This window comes from Physeter macrocephalus, chromosome 11 (assembly GCF_002837175.3).
Source record: "Physeter macrocephalus isolate SW-GA chromosome 11, ASM283717v5, whole genome shotgun sequence".
NCBI classification, from domain to species: domain Eukaryota; kingdom Metazoa; phylum Chordata; class Mammalia; order Artiodactyla; family Physeteridae; genus Physeter; species Physeter macrocephalus.
Window position 1 is genome coordinate 48,505,867 of NC_041224.1, and position 27,907 is coordinate 48,533,773.

Sequence of the window (27,907 nt, forward strand, 5' to 3'; positions counted from 1 at the left end):
TTATCTTTACTATCATTAGTCTGAATTCTTTTTCAGGTAGATTGTCTATCTCCACTTTACTTAGTTGTTCTTCTGGGTTTTTACCTTGTTCCTTCATCTGGAACATGTTTCTCTGCCATCTCATTTTATCTAACTTTCTGTGTTTGTGATCTTTCCACAGGCTGCATGATCATAGTTCCTCTTGCTTCTGCTGTCTGCCCCCTGGTGGGTGAGGTTGGTCCAGGGGCTCGTGTAAGCTTCCTGGTGGGAGGGACTTGTGTGCCTGCCCACTGGTGGGTGGATCTGGGTCTTGTCCCTCTGATGGACAGGGCTATGTCAAGTGATGTGTTTAGAGGTGGCTGTTAGCTAAGTACATCTTTAGGCAGCCTGTCTGATGATGGGTGGGGCTGTGTTCCCCCGCTTCCTTGCTGTTTGGGCTCAGGCGTCCCAGCAGTGGAGTCTGCAGACTATTGACTTGGGCCAGGTCTCAGTGCCAAAATGGTGATCTCCAGGAGAGCTCATGATGATTGATAGTCCTTGGGGCCAAGCCACCAGTGTCCTTCCCCCCACAGTGAGCCACAGCCAACCCCTGTCTCCCCAGGAGACCCTCCAAGACACACAGGTATGTCTGGTAGAGGCTCCTATGGAGTCACTGCTTTGTGCTGTGTCCCAGTGCACATGAAATCTTGTGTGTGCCCTCTGAGGGTGGAGTCTCTGTTTCCCCCAGTCCTGTGGAGCTCCTGCATCCAAGCCCCACTGGACTACAGAGTCAAATGCTCTCAGGGTTCCTCCTCCCAATGCCAGATCCTCAGGCTGGGGAGCCTAACATGGGGCTCAGAACTCTCACTCCTGTGAGAGAACATCTGCAATATAATTATTTTCCAGTTTGTGGGCTGCCCACTCGGCAGGTATAGGATTTGATTATATTGCAAAAGCACCCCCTACTGTCTCGTTGTGACTTCTTCTTTGTCTTTGGATGTAAAATATCTCTTTTGGTAGGTTCCAGTCTTTTTTGTTGATGGTTGTTCAGCAGCTAGTTGTGATTTTGGTGTCTTCATCAGAAGAGGTGAGCGTACGTCCTTCTACTCTCCCATCTTGTCCAGAATCAAGGGGCTGCTTTTAGTTTGGATGCTTGCTGCCTCTTTCCTCAGTGTGTGCTGGCCATTATCCCCTTGATAGGTGGTGTGCAGGTGCGGTGGCCTCTGTGCTCTCCCAGTACGGCAGGGGCAGTGATTGGCCCCCACTCACAGGTCTCCCAGCCATGGCAGCAGCCCACGCACTCCCAGGACAGCAGGAGCAGTGCTTGGCGCCTGCTCCTGTGTCTCTTAGTGGTGGCAACAGGCCGTGCACTCCCGGAATAGCAGAGGCAGCAATTAGTGCCTGCTGCTGCCCGTGTGCGCTCCTACAGGTCTTTTGCCTCCTTAGCTAGGTTTATTCCTAGGTATTTTATTCTTTTTGATGCAATGGGAAATGGGATTGTTTCCTTAATTTCTCTTTCTGATCTTTCGTTGTCAGTGTATATTTATATAATTTCAATCTTAAATTTATTGAGGCTTGCTTTGTGGCCTAACATAATCTATCCTGGAGAATATTCCGTGTGCACTTGAAAAGAAAGTGTATTCTGCTGTTTGATGGAATGCTCTATAAATGTCTATTAGATATATCTGACTAATGTGTGGTTTAAAGTGCAGTATTTCTTTATGGATTTTCTGTCTGGATGATGTATCCTTTAATGAAAGTGGGATATTGAACTCCCCTACTATTATTGTACTGCTTATATATTACTCCTTTCATGTATGTTAACACTGAATTTATATATTTAGGTGCTCCTATGTTAGCTGCATAAGTATTTACTGATGTTTTGTTCTACTGATAAATTGAACCCTCTATCATTATATGATGACCTCCTTTGTTTCCTGTTAGTCTTTGACTTAAAGTCTGTTTGTCTAGTGTAAATTTAGCTACCTTGCCTTCTTTTGATTTCCATTTGTTTGGAATATCTTTTCCAATCCTTTCACTTTCAGTCTATGTGTATCAAAGCTGAAGTGAGGCTTTGTTTTTTGTTGTGTGTGTGTGTGTGTGTTTTGTTTTGTTTGTTTGTCTTGGCTGTGCCGCACAGCTTGTGGGATGTTAGTTCACCGACCAGGGAGTGAATCCATGCCCTCAGCAGTGAGAGCATGGAATCCTAACCACTGGACCACTAGGGAATTCCCTGAAGTGAGTTTCTTGTAGGCAGCATATAGTTGGGTCTTGGTTTTTTTCATCTTTTGTTTTGTTTTTGGTTTTGTTTGTTTGTTTTATCCATTCAGCTACTTTGTCTTTTGATATGAGAATATAGCCCATTTACATGTAATAATTGATAAAAGTGGACTTGATATTGCTATTTTGTTGTTTTTCTGGTTGTTTTGTAACTGCTTTGTTCTTTTGATCCTCTCTTGATTTCTTCCTTTGGATATAATGATTTTCTATAGTGGTATTCTTAAAGTCATTTCTCTTTATCTTCTGTGCATCTACTATAGGTTTTTGCTTTGTGGTTACCATGATGCTTACATAAAATATGTCTATTTTAAGCTGATAACATAACTTTGAAGCTCTATATTTTTACACTACCCCACCCACATTTTTGTCACAATTTGTCTTTTTATGTTGTGTAACCATTAACAAATTATTGAGGTTATTATTAATACTTTGGTCTTTTAATCCTTATAGAATTATAAGTGACTTACTCATCAATGTTATAATTTTACAGTATTCTGAGTTGAACTATATAATTACTTTTACCAGTAAGTTTTATGCCTTCTTATGTTTCTTGTTACTAATTAGGATCACTTAATTCCAGCTTGAAGAACACTTCAATATGTCTTATAAGGCCAGTCCAGTGGTGATAAACTCCTTTAGCTTTTGTTTGTCTGGAAAACTCTCTCCAAATCTGAAGGATATTTTTGCCAGAGTATTCTCCATTGGCAACATTTTCTTCCTTTCCTTTCCTTCTTTCGTTCCTTCTTTCCTTCCTTCCTTCCTTTTCATTCTTCCTTTCTTTTTTTCTTTCTTCTACTTTGAAAATATTCTTCCACTCGCTTCTGTCCTGCAAAGTCCCTGCTAAAAAATCCATTGATGGTCTCATGGGGGTATATATACAACTTGTTGCATGAAACAATTGCTTTTCTCTTGCTGCTTTTAAGATTCTTTCCTTTTCTTTATCCTTTGGCAGTTTAATTATAATGTGCCTTAAATGGGTCTTTTCAAATCCTCTTTATTTGGAACACTCTGGCATTCATAGATCTGTAAGTCTGTTCCCTTCCCCAGATCAGGGAAGTTATCAGCCAATATTTTTAAAAATAAGCTTTCTCTCTCTCTCCTCCTTCTAGGACCACTTTAATGCATATAATTGTGCTATAATGGTATCCCATAAGACCCTTATGATATCTTCACCTTCTTCATACTTTTTGGGTTTTTCTTCTCTGGATGAATTCCATTGCCCTCTCTTTAAGTTCACTGATCCTTTCTTCCACTTGCTCTAATCTGCTCTTGGATCCCTCTATTGAATTTTTTAGTTCAATTTATATTTTTCAGCTCTGTTATTTGTTTTGTGCTTTTCTGCATTTTCTCTCCCATTTTTGAAATTATCGTTTTGTTGTGCATGAGGCTTTGTTTTTTGTTGTGTGTGTGTGTGTGTGTGTTTTGTTTTGTTTGTTTGTCTTGGCTGTGCCGCACAGCTTGTGGGATGTTAGTTCACCGACCAGGGAGTGAATCCATGCCCTCAGCAGTGAGAGCATGGAATCCTAACCACTGGACCACTAGGGAATTCCCTGAAGTGAGTTTCTTGTAGGCAGCATATAGTTGGGTCTTGGTTTTTTTCATCTTTTGTTTTGTTTTTGGTTTTGTTTGTTTGTTTTATCCATTCAGCTACTTTGTCTTTTGATATGAGAATATAGCCCATTTACATGTAATAATTGATAAAAGTGGACTTGATATTGCTATTTTGTTGTTTTTCTGGTTGTTTTGTAACTGCTTTGTTCTTTTGATCCTCTCTTGATTTCTTCCTTTGGATATAATGATTTTCTATAGTGGTATTCTTAAAGTCATTTCTCTTTATCTTCTGTGCATCTACTATAGGTTTTTGCTTTGTGGTTACCATGATGCTTACATAAAATATGTCTATTTTAAGCTGATAACATAACTTTGAAGCTCTATATTTTTACACTACCCCACCCACATTTTTGTCACAATTTGTCTTTTTATGTTGTGTAACCATTAACAAATTATTGAGGTTATTATTAATACTTTGGTCTTTTAATCCTTATAGAATTATAAGTGACTTACTCATCAATGTTATAATTTTACAGTATTCTGAGTTGAACTATATAATTACTTTTACCAGTAAGTTTTATGCCTTCTTATGTTTCTTGTTACTAATTAGGATCACTTAATTCCAGCTTGAAGAACACTTCAATATGTCTTATAAGGCCAGTCCAGTGGTGATAAACTCCTTTAGCTTTTGTTTGTCTGGAAAACTCTCTCCAAATCTGAAGGATATTTTTGCCAGAGTATTCTCCATTGGCAACATTTTCTTCCTTTCCTTTCCTTCTTTCGTTCCTTCTTTCCTTCCTTCCTTCCTTTTCATTCTTCCTTTCTTTTTTTCTTTCTTCTACTTTGAAAATATTCTTCCACTCGCTTCTGTCCTGCAAAGTCCCTGCTAAAAAATCCATTGATGGTCTCATGGGGGTATATATACAACTTGTTGCATGAAACAATTGCTTTTCTCTTGCTGCTTTTAAGATTCTTTCCTTTTCTTTATCCTTTGGCAGTTTAATTATAATGTGCCTTAAATGGGTCTTTTCAAATCCTCTTTATTTGGAACACTCTGGCATTCATAGATCTGTAAGTCTGTTCCCTTCCCCAGATCAGGGAAGTTATCAGCCAATATTTTTAAAAATAAGCTTTCTCTCTCTCTCCTCCTTCTAGGACCACTTTAATGCATATAATTGTGCTATAATGGTATCCCATAAGACCCTTATGATATCTTCACCTTCTTCATACTTTTTGGGTTTTTCTTCTCTGGATGAATTCCATTGCCCTCTCTTTAAGTTCACTGATCCTTTCTTCCACTTGCTCTAATCTGCTCTTGGATCCCTCTATTGAATTTTTTAGTTCAATTTATATTTTTCAGCTCTGTTATTTGTTTTGTGCTTTTCTGCATTTTCTCTCCCATTTTTGAAATTATCGTTTTGTTGTGCATTGCTGTCTGACCTCAGTTAGCATCTCTATGACTGTTTTTTTGAATTCCATCAGGTACTTTACTTTTCTCCATTTCATTAAGATCTTTTTCTAGAGATTATCTTCTTTTGTTCAGAACATACTATTTCTTCATTTTCCTTGATACTTTGTTGATTTCTGATGAAACAGCCACATTTCCCAGTCTTGACAGAATGGTCTTGTGTAGGAGATAAACCTCATCTATCAGTCTGACCCCAGCTCCTGGTTCTCTCAAACCTCTGTGATCTTCCAAGCTGCCTTCTTTGTTCTGAATGGCTCCCAGTACTTGAGGGTGTACCAAGATCTGTCAATGTCCTAACGTGGAGGATCTCAGCCAGAACCTAGATACAGACTGATTAGAAGGCAGACCCTTAGGTGGCAGCTGGGAAAGTTTTTAGTGAAGCCCCTTCTAGGGAGAAACTGGGAGATAAGAATTGTTGCCTGCTCCCTGTGTTCTAGGCCCACATATATAGATGCAGGGGTCAAGGGGTGCTTCTGTGCCCATTAAAAACTGCTTCTTTGTTTGCTACTATCCTGTAGGACTCATGAATGCAAGCCCTGTTAGCTATCAGAGCCAGGCAATCTAAGGGCCCATCCCACAGGCAGCAGCACAAAAGCTGGGCACAGATATGCATATAAGCTCCTTCCATGGTGACAGTGGCAACTTTGAGGGGCTATAGGGAGAGGCTATAAGCAGAGGAGGTGTCCGACGTTTCCTGTCTCCAGGAAACACAGCTAGTGCCTAGATGTGTCCTAAAGTAGAAGCCTGACCCTAAGGCAGCAGCTTTCAAAGTATGCATATACACTCCTTTCAGAGAAAGATTGGGAAACTGGTGATTTTTGCCTGCTTCTGCCACACAAAGCCCAGGGGGTATAGCCACAGCAAGTGCTCACACACCCATTAACAACTGCTCCTTTGTTTGCTATGGTCTTCTGGGTGCAAGCCTGATGGGCTTTCAGAGCTAGGTGTTTTGGAGGACCCACTCCTCAGGTGAGAATCTTTAAAGTTGGGACACCAGATGGGAGGTTCAAACCCTTTAATCCTCGGGGAGAAGCTGGAAGTTGGGAGTTTCTACCTGACTGTATGGTGTTGTGCTGGGGGTGGGGTTTATGGTGTGTCTCAGCCTTCCCTATCCATTTCAATGTGGGTTTTGTTCATTCACCAGTGTATATGAGTCATTCAGCTAGTTTCTAAATTTCTTTCAGAGTTGATTGCTCTGTATATCCATGGGAGAAGAGTTCAGGTACCTCTTTTGTCACCATCTTTCTTGACCCTAACACCTGATAACTTTTTTTTTTTTTTTTGCTGTACGCAGGCCTCTCACCGTTGTGGCCTCTCCCGTTGCGGAGCACAGGCTCCGGACGCACAGGCTCAGCGGCCATGGCTCACGGGCCCAGCCGCTCCGCGGCACGTGGGATCCTCCCAGACCGGGGCACGAACCCGTGTACCCTGCATCGGCAGGCAGACTCGCAACCACTGTGCCACCAGGGAAGCCCCACCTGATAACTTTTTAAAGATACCAATGTCTGGGCCTCAATCCCAGATTCTCATTTAATTGGTCTAGGGCAGGGACCTGGCACTGATAATTGTAAATTGTCCCAGATGATTCTCTTGCGCCATCAGGCTTGAGGCCCCCACTCTGAGTGCTACTGTAGCTAATCCTCACCTGTTTTGATCAAATCTTCCTGGACCCCTAATCTCCAGTGGGGACTTCCCATCAAGAAAAAGGAATACAGTTGCTTAGTAGGGCCCACATTATTTCTGAGGTTCCACTTAACTAACAGTGGGAATAAAATATTATCATGTGTGCTTATGCATTGCAAGAACATGATTTTAGATTCTTTTCCACATCAGTTATTAGAAAGGTGAATCAAATAGTACACTGGGCATCTTCAAAACCCACCTTAGATGAAACCTGAAGCTTGTCAGGATCAGGACTTTCAGCCCCTGGGACGAAGACGTAACTCTATTGTCAGTAATCCTGACAGTCTTAGAGAATTTCAGAATTGGCCCGAGAGCAACAGCTATGAGAATTAAAGTCCTATAAAATGTGAACTATAACTAGAGGAATGCACTTTGCAATGATTCAAATTTCTCAAATATAACATGAATTAACTTGCTAAGTGAGGCAAACAATGCCTCACACATAGCAGACACAAAATAAACATTTAAAATTAATACTGAAGTTGCTCAATTGAAGCAGGTGTTGAACTTCAAAATCTTTGGATAACAAGATGAGTATGCATTGCAGTGCTAAATGAACACTTGCTCCAATAATTATACTGTAATTACTTGCACTGCTGTACTAATTTTTGAAGTAAATTTCAAAAAAACTTAATTTCCCTAAACTTGCTGTCTGAATTATACTCAACCTGGGATAGGTGATCACCTGTCAGTCCTGGAAGAACTGGTAAGAAAAAGTGTTCATTCTAGAGTCATAGGGTAAACTACTCCATGAAATCTATCCTTTTCTCCTGGATACTTTTTTACGGCTGCATTTTTTTCCTTGAATGAGTAAATACATGTATATTGAGCACCAACATGCTAGATGCTGTTTAGGATTTCAGCTAGTGATTGTCAGAGCTTGAATTTAAGCTCTGCTACTTGTTAGTGACAAGTATATGGATGAAGCTATTTTCATATTCTAATGTTCCTCATCTGCAAAATGAGGACTAACTTAAAGGGTTGTGAATATTATGAGATAATATATGCAGTGTACCTGGCTGTAATATTTCCTGTATCACTGAATTCTCACAACTCTGGGACAAGGTGGTACTTCCTCTTGGCAAATGTGTGATCAAAGGAACTGAGAGGTTAGGACCTAGATATTTTCCCCTACAGACCTTTTATTTCCATTGTATATTATCTTCTAGAAATGGGGAAACTGTCTCTACAAAGTCAAAAAGCTACTAGCTCCGGTGTTTTGGCAGCATGAAGAATCTGAGAGTACTGAAGAGAAACTCGGCGGACAACAATGTAGTTTAACGCAGTATAAGCATGTTGTATCATTTGCTTTTGAATGGGGAATCCTTTAAATCAGCTGGACTGCCTTTAACTACTTGCTCACTGCCTACATCATTCCCTATCAGAAGAGTTAATATGTAACAATATCATCAAATGTACACTGGAAAACTGTGTGAGGTAACTCACTGACTAGAATGGCATACTGTTCATTGGTGTTCCTCTTAAGAGTCCAAGGCTTGGTGCCGAACCAAACATATATACACTTTATTGGAACATATTAAACAAATGAAGTATTTAAAATTTGGCATTCTCAAAACAAAGAGTTCCTCAAAATGCTAACGGACCAGTCTCCTGTATTTTTTGGTTGGTTAACATTCCTTTAGAGAAGCAGTACTCTTTTAACAGATTCTTCCCAATTGTCCTTTTTTCTATTTTAGACTCTGTGGCTCCTGAAGTAAAGTTCTACTTCCACCAGCAAAGCAAGTTCCAGACAAAACTTAAGAAACCTGCCAAAACCATGGCTCATGCTCAGTTCTTCCTGGGATTTCTTGACTTGTGAATGCTCCAGCCAGACCCAGAAGTGGAGGTTGGTGTGCCACCACTAGACGGTTAGACCTAAGCAGGAAAATCAGTTTTCTGCAACCCAAGGCAAAACTTGTTCTTTGCCTTGAACACTTGTTCTTCAGCAAGTGTTCCCAACAGTGCAGATACAATTAATTTTAAAGTCACAGACAGGCTGCTTCCTTTCCTAATGTAGTATCTCTCTGCTGCTAATTGATTCTTTATATCTTCCAAGTTACTGGCTATCTTAAGATAAAGAGGAGTAAACCTAGCAAATGGCTACATTCAGTCGCATTTATTGAGCACCTTCCATGCACCAGGTACTTAATATGTGTCTGGGATAAGAAACAGTCCCTGCAATGTTAATAGATTATGATAGAAATGGGTTGCCTGGACTTGCTGGAGAGGATGTGGATGTCTGTCTATCAAGATTTTTGGTTACAAACATTGACAAAAGGAATTTATTGGCAGGATCAAAGGGAAGCCACAGAATCAATGGGAGCCTAGAGAATCAGTTCAGATTAACTGGTACCCCAGGGAAGGTCATGTTGGTAGAAACATCACCTCCAACCCCTGCATGATAGCTTGAATTAAGATACAAAACCTAGGGAGAGTGTTCAAGCAGGAGAACTTAAGTTAGAGACTCACCCCATGGCACCAGAAACTAGAGATTGTTACATCCAGAATGTCAGAAAAGATAAGAAAAAGGTCACTTCTCCTTTAAAAAGAAATTCAACAACAGACAAAAACGACTCAAATCAACACGAGGCTGATGGATACACTCAGTATAAACACATGCAGGATAAACCATGTGGGTTAACTTTTCCATTCTGCTATGTATCAGTAAAGAATAGACACCTTAGAAAATTCTTCCTATAGCCTGTGAAACATTTTTTATATATTTTTCCCCTTAGTTTTTCAACACTCTTAATTCAGCAGGCTGCTAAGTTAATTTTTACAAGGTGTAGTGTTCATTCAGTATTGGAATTTATATTGAGTGATTTAAGTCTGATGTCTTTTTCCAGATCTCCATTTAAAATGTAAGCTAAAGGACAGTGGGAAAAAATAACTTCCCTCATATCATGTAAATTAGCCCTTAAAACTACGGGGATGATTCATTTTTTAAACTAATGCTGATGAACCAGAAATGTATTTCCCCCTCCCAATCTTCACAGCAGAGAACGTTTGTGGAATGAGATGCTTTTAATAACTGAACTTGCCAGCTGACATAAAGTCTAAAATTAACATTTTAAACCATACATATCACTTTGTAGACTAAGTACACTGCACTCAATTTAGCACAGCTAGCCCCAAACCCTAAGACCTCCCATCTTTCTTCCAAGTCAAAGTCCTTTGCTGTTACTGAGTTTGTGTGGTCACACAACCAACCTTAATAGCTAACATTTTAACAGTACCTTACTATAGTGGTGGACCTGAAGTGACTATTTTACATGTATTAACTAATTAGATCCTCATAAAACTCCTGAGGTTAGTCATATTATTGTCTCCATTATTTTTTCAGATGAAGAAACCAAAGTATAGTCAAGTGAGTGTTGCAGCTAACACCTGGACTTGTGAAGATGGGATCTGAGACGCTCTAGATCAATCCCTTCCATATAAACGCAGGGCAACGCTGGAAACAGGTAAGAACACAAATCCCTGCCTCTTCCATCTTCTGTTCCGTGTGATTAAGGGGCAAGATTGTACACCTGAGATTTGGCCACTTATAAAATTAGAAAAATGCTGTCTACTTCATGAGATAATAGGCTAGTCCTTCTCAAACTTTCTTCTACAGGGTAAACATCTTCCTAGGGTTTCCACTTTTAAGAAATGAGATTTTTTGTTCATGTGAGAATTTTTTTTCTGCAATCTTACAAGGTTTTTTAAGAGGTATATGTTAAAATAAAATTCTGACTTCCAGCCCCATGCTGTTCTTAAACAATGAGAGAATATATTCTGTGTGGTGAGTGTCTGGATAATTTACGCTTTTGTGTTTATGCTAACTGCCCAGCAGAGGTCTCAACCAGACAAGCTAAAACAATAGTAGCCTAAAACCATTGTACGTCGCCACTCTCAGGAAAACTTTAAAGGGACAACTCACCCTCAAGTGGTCCAACCAAGCTTAAAAAGCTGTGGGTGGATAAAATCATGGCATTTGCATCCAAATACTTATCTGGCATCTCACAATAATATGAAATCCTGACAGCTAAGAGAACTGCCTGAATGTTAAACCTGAGACACAATGTCAGCTCTTTGTTTCAGCTCAATTTCCCCAATTAATGATCTCAAAGCAATAGCTAAGCTGCTCCCTAACTAGCACAGTAGGAAATTTGTTTCTTAAAACTTAGTAAAACTTACTTAGTAAAACTAAGTAAAACATAGTTTCTTAGTATGTAATTTTAAACAAGTTTATATTAAAACAAACATGAATATAGAATGCAATGAAAACATCAAGTAATTTTACAAATGTCTTTACATATATATTTCCCCTAAATGTTGCATCAATAATGTTTACAAATGAGCTTTATTTAATCAATAAGAACAAAGCTGGATTCAGGTCTTCTAACACCTGGTCCAGTGATCAGTCCACTTTTTTACTATCTAATACTAAAATAAAAATTTAGCCATTACTATATAATTATATAACCTTAAAACTTGTAATTTATTCTAAATTTTGTCCTAAAAAAAAATGAGTTACCTAATACTCTAAACATACTTACTCATAAGTAATGTAAAAATAAGAAAACAAGTATAAAGTATACATTTCTCTTTAAATTTATCTCCTACTTCTTAGTATGTGTGAGCAAACTTCATACCTTTTGTTTAGTACTTTTAAATAATAAATACGTAGGCACTTCAGAAACAATTTTATGTGCAAATAATCTATAATGTGCTACCCATATGTCCAATTTTCCACAAACAATTAAGGAGTTTTTAAAAAGAAAACCACAAAAAAATTTTAATAGGTACTGGATGCCTAGAAAAATAAAGCTTATTCTACTAGGAATCTCAACGTAGTGAGTATTCTCCGAAGTAGAAATTACGTACTGCCATTTCAGGAACAGACTATGCAACTCACCCCCAACATCCACAAATGCCTATCAATCAATCATAATAGTTAAAACCAGACAAAACGGTCCAACATAATTAGGCTTCAACGTATTAGACCATTATGTTCTTCTAAGGAGCTAATAAACCAAAACCAGAAGTACTATAATTAAAAGAAATTACTAGAGGCTAATTATCATACAGATTTGTTAGTTCCTTGCTGTATCCCTTCTAGAAAAGGAATATTTTACTGCAATGAAAATTTTATATATTACTCATGAATTTGTCATTATTACATAAATGCTGCCTAGTGCCATGAACCAAATGGCATGACCATTTTATGTCCACAATTCACTTCTGTATTTACAAACATATTCCTTTGCCTTTAAAAAAAAAAAAAAAGGGGGGGTGGGGGGAAAGAAAAATTAAACTCTTGACAAAGAGCTGGGATGTGAACCCTGGCCACCTTGAACCAGGGTCTCTGCTCTTAACACTGTACTACCTACCTCAAAGAGGGTTACCTAAAAACTTAGGTAACAATGGTTCATTCCTATTTGGGTGTCTGTCAGTCAGTCCATCTCATCTATATGTGAAACAATGCTCCAGGATTTTGTCTTTTGTAAAATTTGGTACAGAAACAACCTAGCTAGGACTTTTGCATAAATCTACCCAATATGTGGTTATGTGATCTGACTTTACTACGTTTAGGCACAGCTAAATCTCACCAAAATTTCTCTCCTTTTAACAGATTGTACTTGGCACCAGCTGAGTAAAAAGAGTCGTTTCCTAGCATCTCACAAAAGAAATTATGCACACAAGCAACTGCCCAAGTGAGTGCCTAACTGTAAGTTACATAAGCACAAGGAGGGTTTTTAATACAAAACTGTAGTTCTCAAACTGTAGTATCAGACTCACCTGGAGAGCTACTAAAGAACAGAGGTCCAAACGCAAGGGGCTTGAGTCCCCCAGGTAACTAAGTAACTAAGTAACTAAGTCCCCCAAGTAACTCCCACACCAAATGAAGTTTGAGAGCTACTAATAAAAAACATTACCCTTTAATCAAAACAGGTATGAGGCAAAATCATCTATTAAGTTATTACTCAAATCGTTTTGATTAACTTGGATTTTGTGGAAGCTAGGATTTTATGAAGGGAGAAAAGAAACACCGTATGCAATACATTGACTGGAACTGGGAAACATACTGAATGAATTATTTTTATAAATAGTCATATGATAAATGAGGGAGAACATTTACATGAAAAGATTCAACCTTAAAAAGTTGGTTGGTACCCAATTACATGGACCACAACAATCCAGATTTTTCATTTCTCTACTTAAGGCAGAGAACTCCTGCACAATGCAGTACTTACCTGCAAGAGGGGCCCGGATAAGATGGATGTTTTGCTTCACTTCTTTAATGTCCTGAACTTTCTGTAGTTCTTTATTTTTCTTCAACCTAGGATAAAACACATTAAGGCCAAAATTTCAGTTACTAAAACCTCTCTAAAAGACACTAATTCCTAATTTGTAAAAATTGTATTAAGTGAGCCACACAAATGAGCAATGGGAACCCAATTCATTTCTTGTTCCTAATTAGCTTAAACATGATTCCTGCACTCCCAGTTTGTTCATTCACTGCATTCCTAGCACCTAGTCGGGAATAAAACGGGGTGAAAACATATTTGCTCAGTGAATGAAGGGATGTGACTGAAACAAAGAACAAGTCTCAGATTACACAGAGTAAGAATCTCTAATTATTAAAGTGTCTGTATTCTCTATTTGAGGAGAAAGATTTGTAGGAGAAAGATTTGTAGTCTCTCTCTGTTACCTAATTTTTAAAATCATTCAGTAATTACAAGAGCACAAAACACAAGACATTCAGCAAAAAAAAAGCTAACAGACTAGTTAGTTCTCAAGCATTTGGGTCCTTTTTTGTAATGCTTTAAAAAAAAAAAATTTTTAGGCCAGAAAGCTGTTGATGCATGCTTTTCTATGACTTTTATGGTGAGTAGATCAAAAGCGATGCCCCTTCTAAAGAAATAGCCAATTCCAAGCTGGGGCAGGGAAAATCTCATTAGCCATAAAGCAAGAAAGGACTCAAAGAATGGTGAGGAACTGTCAAAATGACACACAGCCTGCCTGAAGGAATTCTCACTGGCCAACTTGGGGTACTTGGGGTACTTAGAACATCAAAATAATGACAAAGAATTATAACTCATTGAAGACAATAAAAATTAATGAATACACACAGATATGATGTGAATAAATGAATAAAAGAATAAATTTTGGAACTGGGGAAAAAGGAAAATGCTCTTTCTAAGAAGGTCAACTAATAAACGGAGAAGAAATGATGAAATCAGAAAAACCACCATTTGGCAACAATCACAGTAGTAACAGATTCAGGCAGAACTCAAACAGATGCAAAAACCAGTAGGTATCAGTTTGAGGAGTAACAGGCTCTTTGCTGACTCTCAATGTGTCTCCCTCAAGATATGTACTGATTAAAAAGGGGGAAAAAACAGTAACTTTCCAGTGGAGAAAACTGGCAGACACTACTTTAACCAAGCAATGAAAGTTAACATCACCAGTAAGGACAACAGGTGCCTCTGCTGGGGTGCTTAAGGGGGACACACTTCTATGATGTTCTGGCCAAAGGGACCTGAATCTAATCACGAAGAAAACATCAAACAAAACCCGGGGAACATTCTATGAAATAACTGACCTGTACTCTTCAAACATGCCAACGTCATCTAAGACAAAGGTGAGAAACTGTCTGGATTAAAGGAGCTTGAGGAGATATGACCACTAAATGCAATGCATGATCCAGGATTTTCTGCTATGAAGGACATTATTGGAACAACAGGTAAATCTAGTAAGGTCTATAATATTTTATCAGTGTTAATTTTCTGATTTAACTAACTATACTGTGGTTATTAAGAGCATGTTCTTATGCTGTACACCTGAAACTAATGTGTGTCAATTGTACCTCAATTTAAAAAACCCAGGGCTTCCCTGGTGGCGCAGTGGTTGCGCGTCCGCCTGCCGATGCAGGGGAACCGGGTTCGCGCCCCGGTCTGGGAGGATCCCACATGCCGCGGAGCGGCTGGGCCCGTGAGCCATGGCCGCTGAGCCTGCACGTCCGGAGCCTGTGCTCCGCAACGGGAGAGGCCACAACAGAGGGAGGCCCGCATACCACAAAAAAAAAAATAAAATAAAATAAAAAACCCAGAGAAAAAGAACATACTATTTTTATGATATATATATATATACATATACTTTCAGGATATATATACTTTCAGCATACTTAGGAGGAAAAGGCATCATGTCTTCAACTTACTACGCACAGAGTTTAAATTTGGCAAAATGCTAACAATATACAAGACTTCTTTATACTATCTTGCCAGTTTTTGAAAGTCTGAAGTTACATGAAAATAAAGATATTTTAAAATATTCATACCTGTTCATTATAAATTTAGCCTGGCGTTTCTGTTTGATCTCTTCAACTCTCTTCATTGCATCAACTACAAAAAAATTCATAAACGTTAACAAATTATGTACATTCAAGCAGGATGATTATAACCAACAGGAGCTTTAACAGTCACTACTGTGACTTAGAAGTGGATTAAACTAAATAAAAAACTCACTGCAAAAACGATTCCTATTAAAAAACAATCCCTACTAAAATAGCTGACAAAGGTATGCACCCTTGGCTGTTATCACTGTTGACTCTTTACCACGTATAATTTCTCTAACAACTTTTATTTATTTTGCAAAAGCCTTTACTACTACATTTTCCTTGTACTTGAAACCAGTCCAACGCTTTTCAAATTTTATTCTACAGAGAACTTGGATTAATGGCAATTAATCCCATTCTTAGCTTGTCATCTCCATAAATAGACTCTACCTTCCTGGTCATAAAAGCCACTTTTTCTTCAAGTGCCTAGGATATGATCTGCACATGATGAATACTGGTAGAATGAACCAGTCAATCCATTTGCCATGTTCTTAACCACTAAAATCCAACTGTTTCAGAAAATGTGTAGAGGAGTCTTGGCTATAAGGGAGTTGAGCCCAACTACTCTAGAATCTATATCAGCACTGTCCAATATAAGATAAATCACATATGTAATTTTAAATTTTCTAGTAGCCACATTTTTTTTTATAAGTAAAAAGGAACAGTTTGAAATTAAATTTAAGATACATTTTGTTTAACCCAACATATCCAAAATACTATCATTTCAACATGTAATTAATATAAAAAATTATTACTGAGATATTCTATGCTTGTTTTCATACTAAGTATTCAAAATCCACATATATTTTATATTTACAGAACATCTCAATTCAGGCTAGTCGCATTTTAATTGCTCAGTAGCCCCTGGGGCTAGTGGCTACCATACTAATAGCACAATTCCCAATCTAGATTCTTAAAGTGTAGTCTGGATCTGAGTGGGGCAAATGAATGAGACTGTGATAATACCTGAACCAATTACTGTCTGTCTCACAGAAACAATAAAACAGAGTACTCAGTAACATGCACTGAGAGATCAGGGACTGTGTATGCCCTGTTCATCTTTGGATGCTAGAGTCAGTGGTTATTGGTAAAGGATACAACATCTTAGAGAACACACAGTATTTCTCAGTAACAACATAAACATCATGATACCAGCACAGAGGATCTTAGTAACTGAAGATCCACAGATGACTAAAATATGTACCTCAGTTTCCATATCAAGCTGAATACCCACCAAATAAAAGTAGACATAGGTAAAAATGGTCTGGAGCTGCTATCTTCAAGTAGTAACAAAAAAGAAAACAAAGGCCAAAGTGAAATAAAACTCAATGGGGTCCAGAAATGCTGTAGGATCTTCCAGTAATGTCCCTGCCAAGAGTACCTTTAGGAATCAATTTAATAATCCTATGCAAGTTAGCTATGTATGGTATAGATGTTAACCAGACTTATTTTGATGATCATTTCACAATATATACAAATATCAAATCATTGTGCTGTGCACCTGAAACTAATATGTCAATTATAATCTCAATTTTAAAAATCCTATCAATCTCTAGAAATCCTTGAGTTTGAATCAGTGTTATTTCCTTATTAAACCCAATAAAACGAACTGCTAATCAGAAATTAACTCCTCCTCTAATTACAAAACAGAAGGGAAAGACCTTATTTTTTAAAAAGAAAAAAACCAAACAAACAAGCACACCAAGGGGCAGAATACTTAGGCAATTCCCAATTGGGACTCTGATTTTTCCACACAGTTCAGGAAGATAAGGCTTTAGAGGGTGTCAAATGCTACTACAAAGGCCCATAACTTTCCAACTCTTCCTCTGAAGTCTTGTGACTAACTGGTGAAAAGGTGTTGAAAAGTATGCCCTGCCAATAATCCATTAGAGACCAATAAAGTTGGTAGAATTCTAAGTCTTAGAGACTTCTAGTTAACAAACTACATCACCTCCACACCCAAGACTAGAAATGGCTAAAGGCTGAATAAGCAGGCATGGGGGAAGAAGAAAAGGCAGGGCCAAGGGCCTTAAACACACAGAGACATAGTGGAATCTACAAGCTAGCTAAAGGAACTACGTTTTACTACATATGAGAATTTTTTTAAATTAAAGCCTCTGCTTAAATAAGTAAACAAGAGAGATAGGTAGGTAGATAAGAATTAAACATTACTGCTTTTAGTTTCAGTAGCCTATAGCTTCATTTTTACCCAAGTCAAGCACTTAGAAGTCCTCTTAGAAAATTTGTAATTATCACCTTACATGCTGTACTTTTTAACTTTACAGAATCACTAAGTTTTATTAGGTATACAGAAAACAGTACTTATATCCCTAAACCAAATTATCTAAATTTGTAAAGTGTGTTAGGTTTTTTGTATATTTTAACTATGCCACACTCACCCCCCCAAAAATATTCTACATCTCTATTTTTTTCCCCAGATATTTGAATGTTTTTATATTTCTGTGTAGGCACTTCAAATAATATCAAATTTAATAATTGTCATTTTTATAATGGATACATCAGCCAATTCTGAAAAGGATTTGGGATAGCTTATAAAAAAAAAACCCACAAATACAACAGAGCCATTAAAATAAGGATAAAAGTATAAAAGCTAACTGATTAAAAGAAGAAATTTAATATTTAACCAACCAACTGATATTAAAGTTATGGTAATATCCCAAACCAGTGTCTCCTGAAAATTCCCGATAGTCCTTGTGACTTACTGGTTTTATTCCATAGCTCTCGCTGGTATCTGACAGGTTCATTTCTACGTTTTTCAAATTCAAATGAATTATCCTGTAAGAAGAGGAGAAATACGGTTTTAAGAGAGGTAGAAAGGCAGCGTTTCTTAAAACTTTTTCTCCTTTTCACAAAAGTTCTAAGTGTTTCAAGCTATGGGCACATATTAAGATTTCCCCCAGGGCGATCCCAGAGGATACAAGTTTTCAAACTTTTTCTCCTTTAAACACCACGATGTACAAGATAGCCCTACTGAAAACGTCTCTCTATGTATAAGTGATTCTCAAAGGGAGAGGAGAGGATCACCCCCATCCCTCAGAGGGGCCTATAACAATCATGGGGATTATGAACAAACTAAAACAGCTTCCCTAATTTCCTGTTCCTAGATGAGACTCACAGCCAGAAAACTTTATATTACATTGAACCATATGAAATTGCCTTTTCCCATAGATCAAAAAGAGTCAAACACTGAGAACTGCATATGGTTCGACAAAAATACCTAGCATGTTTATAAATCTTTGTGTTAACAGCACAGAGTGGAAACTACACATCTTCAAATAATGTGGTACTACTCTGCATGACATAAGCTTCACCCTGAAATTCTTTAGTGCCCTCCAAATGTAGTTGGTATTTTGACAATTAACAATCCTATTTATCTCAAAACATGCAAAATAATTTTGGAAAAACTAGATATTTCTTAGTTTTCAAATCTATCAGACTCTAGCATATGGAACAGCATTAACCCTGCACTTGGCTATTTCATTTATATACACATGCCTCTATTCAGATCACAGTAACCTCAGCCATGACAAGGTAAGTGGTCACAAGTAAATGACTATGACCTGGCATCCTTTCTTCACTCATACAGTTGCCACCTGTATTTGAGACGCTACATATCTATTCGTCCATAGTGAAAATTACTTTTGTGACAATTATGATTTGGCCTTACATGTTGTCAAAAAATATTCTTTATGTTCACTGAAGAACCTCCGGTGTCGAGAAAGACAGCAAAGGGCTTCAAAGCAACTACTTAGATACTGCCTTTAAGGAGTGGCGAGGTGGGAAAGAGTCATGGGTTTGGGGGAAGAGGAAGTCTGGCAGGAGGGGATAGTTGAAAGCTCTCCCTCCCTCAAAGGTAGCCTGTGCAGCAGCTTCCCCTCCTCCCTTTTTAAGGATTGAGTGCAGATAAGCTTCACCAGGTCCTTACACCAACTCAATTAACAGCAATATGATGGTGGGGGCTTGCCTCATGGAACTCTCTCACCCCTGATTCCTCACTATTCCTCCTTACACTGCCATTATGAACTAAGCTCTCTGCTCTCAGACACAGAGTCCTGCTAAAGAAATCAAGAAACTGATAAATGAGTCTATTACAAACCTCATCTGAGCCCTCACTGCTAGTTAAAAACCCTTTAATCTCTTAACCTCCTTTCAAAATCCCTAAGTAGCAATTTCCAACTTCAATCCATTTAAATAATTCTCCCCTTGTTGCAAGAGCTAAAAATACTTTTTCGATAATAAGAAAAATCACTTCTACAAACTAGATTAGGAATTTTTTTCCTTTTCAGAATTCTACAGCTTTATGGTTTTGGGGATCATGTGAGAATGAGATTACCAAACCCAAATGCAAATAAGTCACTCATTAACCATTCTACAGGAAGCCTTGTTAGAGTTAATTAAATCACATCTCCCACCCAGAAGTTAAAATTTTGAAAACTGTCAAAACTATACTGATAGCTAACTGTACTCACCACTGTGAGCTCTTTACCAGCTGCTTTCCGGAATGCTTTAGTCCACCTGACCTTGCGAGGATTGCGCTTCTTTTTGAAGTTTTTATGACACTTGGATTTACAGAATCTGAACACCTACAAGAAAAGTGTTAAAATAGTGAAAAGTCAATATTAAAAAATTTTATACCGTAGGATGTTATCTTACCAGACAAAATATACTATAAAGTCTGAGAAATAACAATGGTTCTCACTCACAACTGCTTCTACTTACTCACAACACCATTTAGAAATGTGTGAGACATATCACATAAAATGGAAATTGAACTATTTTTTGACTAATGAACATCATCACAACTAAAGATTGAGGGCCCCAAAAATACGGTTAAAAACGACCATTTGGGCTTCCCTGGTGGCGCAATGGTTGAGAGTCCGCCTGCTCATGCAGGGAACACGGGTTCGTGCCCCGGTCCGGGAAGATCCCACATGCCGCGGAGCGGCTGGGCCCGTGAGCCATGGCCGCTGAGCCTGCGCGTCCGGAGCCTGTGCTCCGCAACGCGAGACGGCACAAGAGTGAGAGGCCCGCGTACCCCCCCCCAAAAAAAAACAAAACAAAAAACGACCATTTTTATAGAATAATAGTAAAACCTTACAAATGATCTTGAATGAAGGGAACAGTTTTAAGGAAAGTCATTTATTTAAATCCCTTTGCAATTCAGAATAATTCTCAAAATTCACTTTCTAAATACCGCAGTGGGGGGAGGGGGTTAAAAGTTTCAAACAACCATTCTGAAACTTCCTTTGGTTCTTTCCACCATTGCACAAAATAATTTCAAAAAAGCAACTAAAACTGTCTATAGATTTGTTTTCTAAAGTATTTACTCAGAGATCTACTAGGAAGATTCTTCACTACTTTAATTCTTCACTTTCATCCCAAAAGATGTGATCCTTTAATAGTGTTTACAATTTAATGATGATTCAACATGCTCCTGAAATGGCTTATTGGGACTCATTTTATAAGTCTAAAATGCATCATTTTGTTACTTTGTCTTAGAAAACATTGAAATTTGTGTGTATTACTAGAGGAAATCTGAAAAGAAAAAGTAATTGAGTTTGTAGACCTTGGCAAAGAAAATTAAGTTGAATTATCATACCTAGAAAATGTGACCCGTTAAAAAAAAAAGGTCAAAATAAGGTATCACCATTTCAAGCTAACACACACACACACACACACACACACACACACACACACACACATATATATCACAAACCAAAATACTTTTCATGTTATATACACTTTGTTCTATGGAGACCTTCAAATAGGTCACTAAACACACTAGGACATAGTTTTCTTAGAAATGGTCAATACTAGATCAATCTGATCTAAGCCCTGACCTCATGGAGAGCCCTCTCCTGGGAGACTTGAGTAAAAGCATGTCTACATTCTTGAATTAATTTCAAACCAACTAGAAAATATAACTATTGTAGTCTTCTGGAATAACTCACTATAAAATCATTATTGGTAAAATTTCTTTGAGTATTTTCAGCCAAAGTACTATTACCTTTTTTAAGTAAAAGCCTTCAATGTTTAATACCTACTAGATAACTCCTAAACAAATCCCCATTTCTGAGATATACCTAATGAGAGGCCTGAACTTGTCCCAGGTCTCCTCGGTTCCAAAGAGAGCCAATGGGAAGTTACAGGCAAGTCTACTTGAACTCCATATCTAACAGATGTCACCTGAAAAGCACAATGAATTATCTGAAAAGACTGGAGTCACTGAGATGGGATGGGGATTCAACCCCCAAATAAGGAGCAGCTACTATGTGCTGGATGTTGTACTAGATGCAAGAAATACAAGAATAATTAAAACACGTCGCCCTACCTTGAGAAGTTTAGTCTAGCAGTGTGGTAAAAACTCATTTTGCTAACAAGAGAGATAAAGAATGGACTAGGATATAGACAATGGGATATAGCTATAAACAATAATCAAGTATAAAGTAATATGCAAGTACACATTAAGGAAGTGGTTAAATCTATGGTGGGGTAGGTGGTAAACGATTATGTGTGAGACAAAGCTTCATAGACTCAGATTTCCCTTTTAATCTAGTCCTCTGGCATCATCCTCAGTCTTCAACATGCACACAAATGATCCATCTGAGCCTCAAAGTTCTTCAACACCTTCTTATGCCACTAATTCAACAAACATTTATTAAGCACACCTTAAGAGTATGTAATTTTTCCTGTTTGCAAACTATGAAAATATGGAGCAGTAATACACTAATTCTACTCTTAAGAAACTACCTGAGAAGCATAAGAGGAGAGGTTTCTATGAAAGATGGTCCCAAAAGCTAAGAGCATAAATGCAGAAAGACTAGTTAGGAGGCTACAAAAGTGACAAGTGCCTAATCTGGAACCAGGGCAGGTGGGCAGAAAGAAAGCTAAGACACCACTCTCCTTTGCAAAGGCAGAATGGATAGAACCTATAGCTAGATAAAAACGGTGAAAGATTCAAAGACGACTCTCAGTTTCTAGCAGAACTGTCTAGGTGGATGACAGTATTAATTCAGAGAGCAAAAATATTTGAGGTAATAAGGAACACTCTCAGCAGGCTCACTGTTAGGTACAAACAGGATTTCCCTGTCAAGCGGAAAAATCAGACCTGGAACTAAGGAGATAAAGATTTCGGAATCATCAACAAAGAAAAAAATGAGGTACCTGTTCTTCATTAGTGCTTCAGAGCCTCTACTTCTCATTTCCCCAATCAACTCTGTTCTGGATACACTGGTCTTCCCTACAGCAAGCTAGCTTCCAGCTAATTCAACACTATCCTTGCTAGCAATATAGACTTCCTCATCAACTTGAACTTCCACTGTGTCTGCCAGATCAACATCCAACTCTAGATAGCTCCCACCATTCTTTCTAATTCCCATACCCAGCTGACAAACACTGATGGACAAAAATCATAGTCATGATGACCAAATCATCCACAAAGCCATAATGCCCACTGTGAATTACACCCCAATCTGACAATCATTTCATTCATTGCTATAAATTCTTTGTCATTTTCCTGAGAGCAGGAATTAAAAATCTTTTACATGCTCTTTCAAGTTTCCAAACATAGCTTTGGTCCCACACTTTTGGCAAGACCCCTTACTCCTAATTTAGTGAGGTCAATATCTTTCATGCAGAATACCGACATAAGGTGATGAAGTAGGAACTGTAGTTCTTTAGCATGTCAAAATCATCCCACTGAATATACATTCCTAGCTCCTCTTCCTCTCTCCCCAGAGATTCCAATTCAATAGATCTGGTGGAAACCAGGAATCAGTATTTTCTACAAATGTCCAGTGATTCAGAAGCAAATACAAGAGAGGTCAAATTCTGAGAAACAATGTGTTAAACAGAGGAATGAGACCCATTCCAGTCTGAAAGGCAAATTCATGTATCACTCATAAAGTCTTTCACAAAGAGGCCTTATACAGACGGTCCCCAACTTATGATCGTTCGACTTCATGACGATGAAAAAGTGATACACATTCAGTGGAAACCATACTTCATTATAGCCCAACCCCAAGCCTCTATCACCATCTGCAATCCGTCACTTCCCTAAACAGAGAAATAACTGCTCCCCTCTGTGCCTTTGCTCAAACTGTTCGTTTTCCTTACACCTAGACTGCCTTCTCCTCATGTTCTTAAGCAAAACGCAAGATCCAGGATAAATGTCACTTCCTTTCTGTGCCTCTCTACAGACGACCCTCTCCAAAACACCTCCAACAGCTTCATAATACATAACTCTACTATTAAGACATATGCAACATTTCTATCAACCTCTACAGACTATGGCCGACCCCAAGTCTTATTCATCTGTACAGACGCGGGCCTCAGCAATGATGCTTGACCCGGCATGCGTTCAACAAAGTTTACCGAACTGGAGAACGTGGCCCATGTGCAAAAGTGGGCAAACAGACTCCCAGCTTCCCCATCGGCGCTGGCTGGAATCGCTCCTCAACCTCATCGCAGCCAGCCTCGCACAAGGGCGGCCTAGTGACCAGCTCCGGACGCGACGCCGGCAGGAAAAACTTCCCCAAGACGGAGGTCGAGGTCGGAGCCGCCAGCAAAACCAGCCCCACGAGCCGAAATCCTAGACCAAACCCCACGCAGGCGCAGAGGAACCCCGCGCCGAGTGGGCGCGGCTTCAGCCCGGCGGGGGAGCGCGCGCTACTCCCGGCCGTCTCACCTTGCAATCGTTGCGAACGAACATCATGCCGTGGCCTGGATAAATAGGACCCGAACAGAAATAACACTTCTCAATCCGCATGTTGAACGCTCGTGGGGACGACCCGGCGCGACGCCGCGCTTAAGAGGAAGTGACGTAACCCCGCCACGGGAAATGACTCTCTTTCCAGTTCTCCACCCGGAAGAGGCGGTGTTCCTTCGCTCTTGCAGGCCCCTGGAAAGCTAGCCGAACGTGACGGCGCCACCCCGCGGGCGCGCCGGCAAAAGCGCTACCGTTTGGCGCAGGCGCAGAGTGCGGCCGCCCTCTGGTGAAGTGCGAGATTCTGCGCAGACTTCTGAACTGGCTGTCCGAGCCTCTAGTTTTCCTCCCTCCCGTGTCGTATAACGTCAGCATTTACTCACGTCTTGTATATCTTGTTTCTGCTTTGTGCTTTTCCCCAGACAGCTCTCCACACGTGGCTTGTCTCCAGGAACTCATTTCTCTGCGGCCTGAGCCCCGCCCATGATTCCAGTCCCAAGCCGACTTGCCTGATGTCCGCGGCGGGAACCTGCTTCCCCGCGCTGCAACCGAAGCAGCTGAGCCTCAGGTTCGGAAGACTTAACCGGCAGTGTTTTAAAGACTTGTGGTGGTGTTCTCCACCATTACTCCCCCACCCCCGCGCTTTTTAATTAATATACATATGTGGTTAAAAAATTTTTTTTTTCCACGGTAAACTAAAGCTCTCTCCCCAGACCTCCAGTCCTCCTCTCCAGTAGCAGTCACTTCCTTTTATTACCTACCAGAGGTTTTCTGTGCATAGGCAAACATTTGTGTGTATGTGTCTCCACTCCCTCTTCTTGATAACACTGATGAGCATCCTGTTCACCCTTTTCTGCATCTTGCTATTATCTGCCTCCCCTCAATGGGATGTGAGCTCCATGAGGGCAGGGATTTTTGTCGTTTTATTTACAGCTATACTCCCAGTACCTAGAACAGTTACTGGCACGTAATTAAGCATCCAATACACATTTTATTATCAGTGAATACTTCACATTCTCTTCCATAGTTACATAAACGCAATTGTAGGATGGTATGATCTTAATTGGTCGCCTGTGGATGGACATTTGTTTCATATCTTGTCTCCTATCTTTAGGAGATAAAAAGCATCCTTACTAATAATAAGCATCCTTACTAATTTTTTTTTCAAAAGAGTTTATTGGTATAGAGTTGCCGGGCCTATAACACTTTTAAAATTTGGTAGAGGTCTTCCCTGGTGGCGCAGTGGTTGAGAATTCGCCTGCCGATGCAGGGGACACGGGTTTGTGCCCCGGTCCAGGAAGATCCCACATGCCGCGGAGCGGCTGGGCCTGTGAGCCATGGCCGCTGAGCCTGCGCTCCGCAATGGGAGAGGCCACAACAGTGAAAAAAAAAAAAAAAAAAAAAAAAAAAAAAAAAAAAATTTGGTAGATAATACTAAATGCCTTCCAAAAGGTTTTACCAATTAACACTCAACAAGAACAAGTAAGATGCCTATTTCACGACGTCTTTGTCTAAGGTGATCTTTGCCAATCTGAGATTTTAAATTTTTTTATTATTATTTTAACTGGCATTTATTTCATTATGAATGGAGTTAGGAAACTTTACAAATGTTTGAAATCTATTTTTTTCTGTGAATTGCCTGTTTATGTCCTTCACACAGTTTTCTACTGTGTTGTTGATTTTTAACAGCATTTTACATATTAAGAAAGTTAGAGCTTTGCTCTTTCAGAAATTGTTTCCCAATTTATCAATATTTTAAATATTGCTTATAGCATTTCTCTGTGCAGAAATGTCTTATTTGTATGTATCCAAATTAATCTTTTCTTCTGTGGTTTTGGATTTGGTGTTTTGCTTGAAACTGCATTTCCCTCTTCAAAATTGTTTTTCAAAGATTTTTCTCTATTATTTTTATAGTATCATTTTTCACATTTAAATTTTCAACTAATCTGGAATTTGCTTAAGTATAAATAATAACATAGGATTCCAGTGCGTTTTTTTCCCCCCAGTACCACAGGTTGAATAAGGGCATTGCTTCCTCCACTAATTCAAAATATCACTTCTCCATGGGTCTATCTACTATGTTCAACTGATTTATCTATTTATGTGCCAGTTCCAAAATGTTTAAATTATTGTAATTTTTTAAATAACTGGGTTTACCAGCAGTACTCCTCTTCCTTCCTTGGCCTTCTTATTCCTTGTTTCTCTAGCTATTCCTTAAAGTTTTTTCTTTCTTTTTTAACTTTAGAATCAGTTTGTCTAGTTATAATCTGTGAAGACATGTGTTTTCCTTTTATCTGATACTTGCATTTATTTTTCTTTGCTAATCACTTGACATGCAATTCCAGAACAATGTTATTAACAAAGGCACACATCAGAAATTTTAGTAATAAACATTTGCCCAACACTTCATTGGCAACCAAGCTACTGAAAATTATTTTACTTTGTTTGATCTTTTCCCTCTCTCATCCCCCTCAATAATTATAGAAGAGCCTCATCAGTCTTCCCAAGCTCTTTACACAGTTCCTTCCCAACTCTCAGTTTTATCCCTTTACTTCAACAAGAAATTTCCTGCCTTTCTCACCAACATGATAACCCAGCTTCACTTCTTACCTTCAGTGTCAGGGGCCCTATCCCTTATCTGTGTTCTTAATCCCACACCTTAAGGCTTCATTTGAGACTCTGTTCCCTTCAGCCTATGAGCATACTCAGTGCTTTGCTCTAGGTTGAATAGGTGAGTAGCCAGTCTTAGAAAATGTTTTTCTTTCCAATTATTATAATCGAATACAGAGGAAGGGGTTAACAACAACAACAAACATGTATTTCATGTCCAACAGACTGAACTGAAATCTTGGAAATACGATTTCTTTTTGTTTAGCTTGCTTGAGACTTAATGATTCCTGATTCTGAAGGTGTATGTCTGTCACCATTACTGAAAAATTCTCAGCTATTTTCTTTTCATATATTTCCTCTTCCTCTATGTCCTCCCATTTCTCCTTCTAGAATTCCCATTAGACATAAGTTGGAGCCTAATCTTTCCTCTATATCTCTTAACCTCCCTCAGACCTTATCCCTGTCTGCTGAATTCTGTATAATTTCCTCCAGTCTATCTTCTAGTTCACCAATTTTCTCTTCAACTGTCAAACTTGCCATTTAACTTCTGACCATTACATTTTGAATATCAATAGCTACATTTTTCCATATATGGAAGTCTTTTTCTAAAATTCAAACCAGTCTTGTATCTTTAATAAAGTCTTCTTTTCCCAGATGTTTCCATTCCTTTTATGTTTGTAAGTATTTTAAACATCTTTACTTTATGGTCTCCATCTGATAAGTATATTATTTGAAGTTCTTAAGTGCCATATTGCTGGATTTTGGTTCACTGGCCCTTGCTCATGTTTGGGGCTGAAGGGGGTGAGGAAGGAATGAGTTTTCATTTTAAATAATGAGCTCACTCTTAGTAGGGTGTTTTCTGTAAAAATCCTGTAAATTCTGGGTGAAAATGTTTTCTCTGAAGAGATTTTACTTTGCTTCTCCCAAGAAATCCAGAGGTATTACCAACCACAAATCACTTTATGTTAGTTTATGTTCATTTTTTGGCTTAGACATTCCCAGAAAAAAAAAAGGGGGCTAATGTAAACTTGAACCTCAAACCCGTGTAAAAGCATACTTATGGGGCTTCCCTGGTGGCGCAGTGGTTGCGCGTCCGCCTGCTGATGCAGGGGAACCGGGTTCGCGCCCCGGTCTGGGAGGATCCCACATGCCGCGGAGCGGCTGGTCCCGTGAGCCGTGGCCGCTGGGCCTGCGCGTCCGGAGCCTGTGCTCCGCGACGGGGGAGGCCACAGCAGGGGGAGGCCCGCAT

The 27,907-nt window shown here is 39.0% G+C and overlaps 1 protein-coding gene across 3 annotated transcripts in view; it reads right to left on the minus strand.

Moving 5' to 3' along the window:
* Window positions 1-24,190, minus strand: part of RSL24D1 (ribosomal L24 domain containing 1) — a 90,761-nt gene extending 66,571 nt beyond the window's left edge. For all 3 annotated transcript variants that reach the window (XM_055087955.1, XM_024128938.3, XM_055087956.1), the window contains exons 1-5: window positions 24,031-24,190; window positions 19,814-19,927; window positions 18,047-18,119; window positions 15,267-15,330; window positions 13,180-13,265 (exon numbers count right to left, since the gene is read on the minus strand). In XM_055087955.1, the coding sequence (XP_054943930.1) occupies window positions 13,180-13,265; window positions 15,267-15,330; window positions 18,047-18,119; window positions 19,814-19,927; window positions 24,031-24,111 (418 nt within the window). In that variant the 5' untranslated portion in view covers window positions 24,112-24,190. The remainder of the gene's footprint in view (window positions 1-13,179; window positions 13,266-15,266; window positions 15,331-18,046; window positions 18,120-19,813; window positions 19,928-24,030) is intronic.
* Window positions 24,191-27,907: the final 3,717 nt, after the last annotated feature.